General features: G+C 37.5%; 1 protein-coding gene and 2 long non-coding RNA genes across 6 annotated transcripts in view; 2 read left to right on the top strand and 1 right to left on the bottom strand.

Moving 5' to 3' along the window:
• Positions 1-3,401, top strand: part of LOC111443328 — a 5,789-nt gene extending 2,388 nt beyond the window's left edge. The window contains exon 2 of the long non-coding RNA XR_002710474.1: positions 2,311-3,401. This is a non-coding gene — a long non-coding RNA (uncharacterized LOC111443328). The remainder of the gene's footprint in view (positions 1-2,310) is intronic.
• On the bottom strand, positions 627-7,430 carry LOC111443325 (cytochrome P450 CYP72A219-like). 3 transcript variants are annotated; one of them, XM_023081099.1, is made up of 5 exons: positions 6,944-7,430; positions 6,612-6,829; positions 2,218-2,462; positions 1,693-2,080; positions 627-1,252 (listed from the first exon to the last, which is right to left on the bottom strand). In XM_023081099.1, the coding sequence occupies exons 1-5, from the start codon at positions 7,218-7,220 to the stop codon at positions 827-829; spliced, it is 1,554 nt and encodes a 517-aa protein (XP_022936867.1). In that variant the 5' UTR covers positions 7,221-7,430; the 3' UTR covers positions 627-826. The 3 variants fall into 3 exon arrangements, with proteins under 3 accessions (XP_022936867.1, XP_022936866.1, XP_022936868.1); XM_023081098.1 differs by lacking the exons at positions 6,612-6,829; positions 6,944-7,430 and adding exons at positions 2,592-2,809; positions 2,926-3,217; XM_023081100.1 differs by lacking the exons at positions 627-1,252; positions 1,693-2,080; positions 2,218-2,462 and adding exons at positions 4,730-5,384; positions 5,608-5,995; positions 6,140-6,384.
• Positions 4,012-6,756, top strand: LOC111443329. 2 transcript variants are annotated; one of them, XR_002710476.1, is made up of 4 exons: positions 4,012-4,221; positions 4,437-4,535; positions 6,233-6,401; positions 6,638-6,756. It is a non-coding gene; the product is annotated as an uncharacterized LOC111443329 (long non-coding RNA). The 2 variants fall into 2 exon arrangements; XR_002710475.1 differs by lacking the exon at positions 4,012-4,221 and having other exon boundaries at positions 4,418-4,535.
• Positions 7,431-7,817: the final 387 nt, after the last annotated feature.

The following is a 7,817-nucleotide window of genomic DNA, read 5'->3' as shown; positions in this document are numbered from 1 at the left end:
TTAAATACATGAAAAAGGTAAATATACAGCAGCCGTCGGCCGTAGTCTGGCCGGCGACTGGAAGGAGAGGCGTGGAGGACTTGCCAAATTGCACCATCTTCGCTGGATTTTTGGGGAATTTGTGAGCTTGGATGTGTTAACGGCAGATGAGAGAGCGAGCTCGGGATTCTTAGTGAAGAACGACGCCGGAATCTGAGAAAGCAAAGCCATGCTCAATAGCTAGTGTTCAAACGAATAATGTTATAACAATTATACTGTGATTCATAAAGTTATGAAAATGATCTCATGGGCCTCCTTTTTTTCAAGGAACTAAGTATATTGACGATTGATGCCTTTGGAAGGGAGATTCCCTTAAAACAACTGCAGAATTTCAGCGAATCTGGAATTTGGGACTCCACAACCAAGGTAATCGGATCTCATCTCATCTATCTAATCACATGTTGTTTCCAAGAATTATATCTTTTCTTGAATTTCTGTATATTGAGTATTACAATGGGTGGATATATGTAGTCTCAGAATCCCATTTAGAACATTTGTTTTGCTGTGTTGTATGTCACTATGATTGAAGTTAACATGACTCTGCTGCAGAGCAACCATTGCAGATGAACTGTTTGAGAAAATGTCAATTAGAAACAAAACCAGTTTTCAAAAGCTGTGGTTCATAATTTTGACTATTACAAACAGTAATTAATAATCTCAAAGCCATTTATTTAGGAAGCGGTGAGCAATGAAAAGGGTACTTAGTTGAAAGGAAAGTATCGAAGGATTTTGAAAGTATACATAGGGATAGCAGTGAACTTCCCTAGCTTCTGATAATGTGCGAACTCTACAGTTTGTGTAGTATGATATGAGCTCCATGTTGAGGATGGACTGTTATACCTGCAATGGGAGCATGAGTATATGATGGAGAAAGCTCAAATGAGAAGCGTTGTAGGATAATTGATAGCGCCATTTTTGCTTCAATCATGGCAAAGTTTAGTCCTATGCATATTCGAGGACCCAAACCAAATGGGATAAAAGCATTTGGATTTTTTGTAGCTTTAGAAACTCCCTTAGAAAATCTTTCTGGTTTAAATTCGCCAGCATCTTCACCCCATAACTCAGGATCACGATGGAGAAGAGTAATTGGTAAGCCCAAAAACACTCCGGCTGGTATAGTCAAATTTCCAAGTTTTGTTTCTTTTTTAACACGTCGACCAAGCATACTCGCTGGTGAGTATAACCTGAGAACCTCGTTCAAGATCATAGTTACCTGAACCATTGAAAAACTCACATGTCATGTGTTAGCTAATACAAAACTTTTTATGTGAGAGAGGAGAACAAAACATTGGGTGTGAAAATCCCTCTATAGCGTTTTAAAACTTTAAAACCTTGAAGGAAAGTCTGGAAGGGAAAGTCCAAAGAAGACAATATCTGTTAGCGGTGGGCTTGGGCTTCTCGAGGGGATTTAAAACCTCGAGGGGAAGCTCGGAAGGGAAAATCCAAAGCCAAAGCCAATAAATAGGTCTTTAATCTTTCATCTTACACAATCCAAAGGCAATAAGTTGCATCGAGAGTAAGGTTTGAAACTGTTTTAGGCCCTCCAAAAGTTTCATGTGATTGTTTCATCTTAGAAGATGAGCATTTAAACTTGATTAGATCAAAATGAGAAAATAGATCAACAAAAAGTAAACACAGGAGAATTTCACTCACAACTTTTAGTCGACTTAGACCATCAAAATCTGGTTTCTTGTTACCGAAGATCTCAAAGACCTCTGCTCTTGCTCGGTCCTGCCATTCTGAGTATGAACTCAATAATATCATCGTCCAAGTTAGTAACGTAGCTGTAGTTTCTTGGCCAGCAATATAGAAAGTCTTGCATTCATTAATGACATCATCTATGCTCATTCCAATGTCTTTGTTGTTTCCATGTCGTCCAATTTCATTCAAATTGGATTCCATGAGAATGCCTAACAGGTCGCCATGCATAGCTTCACCTGCACTCATGGACTTTTCCCTTTCATTTATAATACCCAAGATCAGAGTTGTTATCTCCTTACTTATCTCTTTCATTTTTCTGTTCGACTTTGTGGGTACGAATCTGCACAAAATCAATCATTATATATCTTTGAACTAAATAATTTACTATTTGTATAAGTTTAAAGATCTGTTTAAGCATGAACAACTTTTAATTAGAAAGCTTTTACTATTATTTTATTATTATTATTTTCTGTTTACCTCCATCCCGGAATAAAAATCCCCATGATAGTTTGATTCACCAAACCAGCTAGTTCAGTTTGAAGTTTGAAGATCTTTTTTCCTTTCTCATAGCTACTCCCAAATGCTGTTCGAGAAATCACATCAGCAGCCATTTGTTGTAGATAAGGCATTACGTCTAACTCACACGATCCGTTCTCGAAGACCATGCTTCCCCATTTGCTAACCATGTCGTAGCAGCTATGATAGAATGCTGGTACCATAACCTGTAAGCAATTTAAGGTATGTATGTTCCATCTTAAAATATTCACTGTACAATATGATTCCAAGTATTGATGATAGAATATTTGGTAGTCATGCACAAGTATTCAACAACTTTTTCTGTGATAAGATACCTTAAGCTTTTCTAAATGAAATGCAGGATTGATTATCTTTCTGTGTTTCACCCATTTTTCTCCTTCATGGTTTATAAGCCCATTTGTAAGCAGCTTGAGAAGGGGATACATAACTGGCTTCTGGATATCATTGATCAATGTAAGCACAGTTTTAAGTTGTTCAGGGTCCATGATGTGCATTCTTGGTGTGGGGCCAAACCACATAAATGAATTCTTGCCTGTTTCAGAACAAAATTACAGGTAAAATCAATGAACAGAAACGCAGGGGAGTTCACAAATCATTCGAGAAAAAGGATTGAAAGATGAGGGAGATGGAGATTGGGATATGTTATACCATATTTCTGGATGGTATGATGAACAGAAGGAATAACACGTGGAGCAATATCATTGGAGAAGTTCATCGGCTTGGAAATGGCCTGCTCTCTCATGGCCTCTCTGTCCTTCAGGTCTCCATAGAGAATCCGGTAAGAATTTCCGGCGAATCCTTGCTTCCTTAAGAACTTCTCTAATCTCCTGGGCCTCAACCAAATCCAGTTGAGAAGTTTCCCTCCCAATACGACTAAACTCACCACAGCTATCCAAATGGATACCGTGGCTGTGACACACGCCATCTCGATCGGTACAGACACAGTTCTGAACCTGAAAACTAAATCAGAGCTGAGTTTCTTGAACTCTCAACGATGGTGAAGGAGATGCAACACAAGTCTGTTATTTATATAGAACAACCACACAGTTTGCAATATCATGATAATAGTGCTTGCACTCTATGTATAAATTTTACTTCCAAATTTTCATTACAATAAATGATTACTATACTTGATATTACTTACATTTTCATTACAATACATGTGAATATGAACAACAGTTAAAGTGATTCTCATAACTTCCACTAGGAAACTTATACTTGGTGTGACACAAATCATGGACGTTTTTAACTACAATACAAACACAGTCTGGCATACTAATTACTTTTGTTTTGTGAGGAATATGGAAATCATGTGAGGAATATGTATATCATGTGAGCAAAAAGTAAAACAAAAACTTTGCATTTTAGCATTATGACATTATGACAGACGTAACTTGTCAAATTTTAGATCCCTAATTGACTTGGGCTCTTACGAAACGTCGGTGGAATGAAGCATTTCGGATAAGAGTGTGGAAACAGACTAAAGCAGACAATATCTACTAGCGGTGGGTGAGCTTGAACTGTTACACACTCATATCAATTGAATATTATTCTTGAATAAAAAGAACTCCGTGTCACGTGTCTGTGTCTTTTTTATCTTTACTTGAGAACATGAATTTGATTATAGAATTCAAATACGGATGATATGAGCTCCATGTTGAGGCTGAGTGGTCATAAGCAAAGTGGGAGCATGAGCGTGGGATGGAGAGAATTCAAATGAAAAACGATGTAGAATCAAGGACATCGCAACTTTGGCCTCAAGTATTACAAGGTCCTGACCCATGCATGTTCGAGGACCCCATCCAAAGGGAAAGAAAGTTGGGTTGAAGTTTTGATGCTTTAGAAACTCCATTGCTGAATCTTCATGGTTTAAATTCATTCGCATCCTCACCCCATATCTCACGATCGCGGTGGATAACAACCCCTGGTGCATTACACCCGCTGGTAAACTCAAATTTCCAACTCTCGTTTCCTTTTTAACCTTCTGATTAAGCGTACTTGCATGTGGATATAGTCTTAAAACTTTGTGTAAAATCATATTTACCTGTCATGTATGAAGTTTAAGTATAGCTTAATTGATTAAGAAACATCTCACTTATATCTTAGACGAGGTAGACCATCTGAAAACCAAATACTTCATGGGCTTCCTTTTTTTCAAGTAACGGAGTATATTGACGATTGAGGCCTTTGGAAGGGAGATTCCCTTAGAACAACCGCAGAATTTCGGCGATTCAGGAATTTGGGACTCCACAACCAAGGTAATCGGATCTCGTCTCATCTATCTAACCACATGTTGTTTCCAAGAATTATATCTCTTCTTGAATTTCTGCTGTGTATTGAGTATTACAATGGGTGGATATATGTATTCTCAGAATCCCATTTAGAACATTTGTTTTGCTGTATTGTATATTACTATGATTGAAGTTAACATGACTCTGCTGCAGAGCAGCCATTGCAGATGAACTGTTTGAGAAAATGTCAATGAGAAACAAAACCAGTTTTCAAAAGCTGTGGTTCATAATTTTGACTATTACAAACAGTAATTAATAATCTCAAAGCCATTTATTTAGGAAGTGGTGAGCAACGAAAAGGGTACTTAGTTGAAAGGAAAATATCAAAGGATTCGAAAGTATACATAGGGATAGCAGTGAACTTCCCTAGCTTCTGATAATGTGCGAACTCTACAGTTTGTGCAGTATGATATGCGCTCCATGTTGAGGTTGGATTGTTATAGACCCGGTGGGAGCATGAGTATACGATGGAGAAAGCTCAAATGAGAAGCGTTGTAGGATGATTGATAATGCCATTTTTGCTTCAATCATGGCAAAGTTTAGTCCTATGCATATTCGAGGACCCCAACCAAATGGGATAAAAGCAGCTGGATTTTTTGTAGCTTTAGAAACTCCCTCAGAAAATCTTTCTGGTTTAAATTCGTCCGCATCCTCACCCCATAACTCAGGATCACGATGAATTAGAAGAACTGGTAGGCCCAGGAACACTCCGGCTGGTACAGTCAAATTTCCAAGTTTTGTTTCTTTTTTAACATGTCGTCCAAGCAAACCCACTGGTGCGTATAACCTGAGAACCTCGTTGAAGATCATAGTTACCTGAGCCATTCAAAAAGTCACATGTCATGTGTTAGCTAATACAATACCTTTTAGAACACATCCCCACAAAAGTCACATACCAAGTTTGTCAAATAGCCTTCAATCTTTCATCTTACACAATCCTAAAGTTTCATGTGATTGTTTTATCTTAGAAGATGGGCGTTTAATTTTCATTAAATCAAAATTAGAAAATAGATCAACAAAATAGGAGACTATCACTCACAACTTTTAGTCGATTTAGACCATCGTAATCTGGATTCTTGTTACCGAAGATCTCAAAGACCTCTGCCCTTGCTCGGTCTTGCCATTCTGAGTATGAACTCAACAGTATCATCGTCCAAATTAGTAATGTAGCTGTAGTTTCTTGGCCGGCAATATAGAAAATCTTGCATTCATCAATGACATCTTCTATGCTCATTCCAATGTCTTTATTGTTTCCATGTTGTCCAATTTCGTTCAAATTGGATTCCATGAGAATGCCTAATAGATCGCTATTCATAGCTTCACCTGCCTTCATAGACTTTTCCCGTTCATTTATAATACCCAAGATCAAAGATGATATCTCCTTACTAAGCTCTTTCATTTTTTTGTTCGACTTTGTGGGTAGGAATCTGCACAAAATCAATCATGATATGAAAACTAAAATGCTTAACCAGTAATAAAATAGTAATGATATATCTTTAAACTAACTAATTTACTATTTGTATACGTTTAAAGATCTGTTTAAGCATTTGGGAATTTTTACTATTATTTACCTCCATCCCGGAATATAAATCCTCATGATAGTTTGAATCACCAAATCAGCTAGTTCAGTTTGAAGTTGGAAGATCTTTTTTCCTTTCTCATAGCTACTCCCAAATGCTGTTCGAGAAATCACATCAGCAGCCATTTGTTGTAGATAAGGCATTACATCTAGGTCACACGATCCCTCCTCAGAGACCATGCTTTCCCATTTGCTAACCATGTCGTAGCAGCTATGATAGAATGCTGGTACCATACCCTGTAAGCCAATTTAAGGTATATGTATGATCACTAACTATGGTGTAATGATTTTGAAATTATAGTAACTCAAATAATTTGTTCTCTTCTTCTTCTTATTCTTTAAATAAGAATAGATGTTCCATCTTAAGATTCTCTGTACAGTATGATTCCAAGTATTCATGATAGAGTATTTGCTAATTATGCGTAAGTATTCAAGAACTTTCAGTGGTATGGAGAGAAAGATACCTTAAGCTTTTCTAAATGAAATGCAGGATTGATTATCTTTCTGTGTTTGGCCCATTTTGCTCCTTCATGGTTTACAAGTCCCCCTGCAAACAACTTGACAAGGGGATTCATAGATGGCTTTTGGATATCATTGAACAATGCAAACACAGTTTTAAGTTGTTCAGGGTCCATGATGTGCACTCTTGGTATGGGGCCAAGCCACATAAATGAATTCTTGCCTGTTTCAGAACAAAATTACAGGTAAATTTAATGAACAGAAACGCAGTGGAGTTCACAAATCATTCGAGAAAAAGGATTGAAAGATGAGGAAGAGGGAGAATGGGATATGTTACCATATTTCTGGATGGTATGATGAATAGAAGGAGTAACACGTGGAGCAATATCATTAGAGAAGTTCATCGGCTTGGAGATGGCCTGCTCCCTCATGGCGGCTCTGTCCTTCAAGTCTCCGTAGAGAATCCGGTAAGAATTTCCGGCTAGTCCTTGCTGCCTTAAAAGCTTCTCTAGTTTCTTGGGCCTAAACCAAATAGAGTTCAGAATTTTCCCTCCCAATACGACTAAACCCACCACAACTATCCAAATGGATACCGTGGCTGTGACACACGCCATTACACAACACAGTTCTGAAGCAGAGCTGAGTTTCTTGAACTCTCAACGATGATGAAGGAGACGCAACTGGACTCTGTTATTTATAGGACAACCACACACTGTTTGCAATATCATGATAAGATTGCTTTTACTTTGCTTGATCGTATGTGGAAAAACTTTGATAGTTTAGTAGAAACTCAAAACCCATTTGACAGGGTGAAAATTTAGAGATTACAAGGTGTTTTTAATTATGATATACACAGTTTGGCATATCAGTGACATTTTGAATTGTACTTACACTTTCGCTTGTGTTCATGATAATCACTAATTATTTTTGTGGAAGGGAAAGGAAGAAATAAGTTTGCGTATACTAATTTGATTGTGAATGAAAATTCCAATGGCTTGGAAAATCCAATATTATGACTTTCATTGCCTTTTCACTTTATGACATTAAATGTTTGAATGGAAGACCACACTTTCCTGAATTTTCAAAAGGAAAGAAAAAACTTAATTGACTTCTCAAATTCTAGATCCGAAATCGACTTGGCCTCCAAGGAAATCTCGATGAATCAATTATATATCATTCTATGAGATCCCGTGTCGGTTGGAGAGGGGAAT

This window comes from Cucurbita moschata, unplaced genomic scaffold (genome assembly GCF_002738365.1).
Source record: "Cucurbita moschata cultivar Rifu unplaced genomic scaffold, Cmos_1.0 Cmo_Scf00005, whole genome shotgun sequence".
NCBI lineage: Eukaryota > Viridiplantae > Streptophyta > Magnoliopsida > Cucurbitales > Cucurbitaceae > Cucurbita > Cucurbita moschata.
This window is presented reverse-complemented; position numbering and strand designations above follow the sequence as displayed.

Bases quoted from the DNA above. Each gene is read 5' to 3' on its own strand.
- LOC111443325 (XM_023081099.1), bottom strand. From the start codon at position 7,220: ATGGCGTGTGTCACAGCCACGGTATCCATTTGGATAGTTGTGGTGGGT. The intron at 2,463-6,611 runs GTATCTTTCTCT...AATTGCTTACAG, and splicing joins TTCATTTAGAAAAGCTTAAG to GTTATGGTACCAGCATTCTA. The intron at 2,081-2,217 runs GTAAACAGAAAA...GATTTTGTGCAG, and splicing joins ATTTTTATTCCGGGATGGAG to ATTCGTACCCACAAAGTCGA.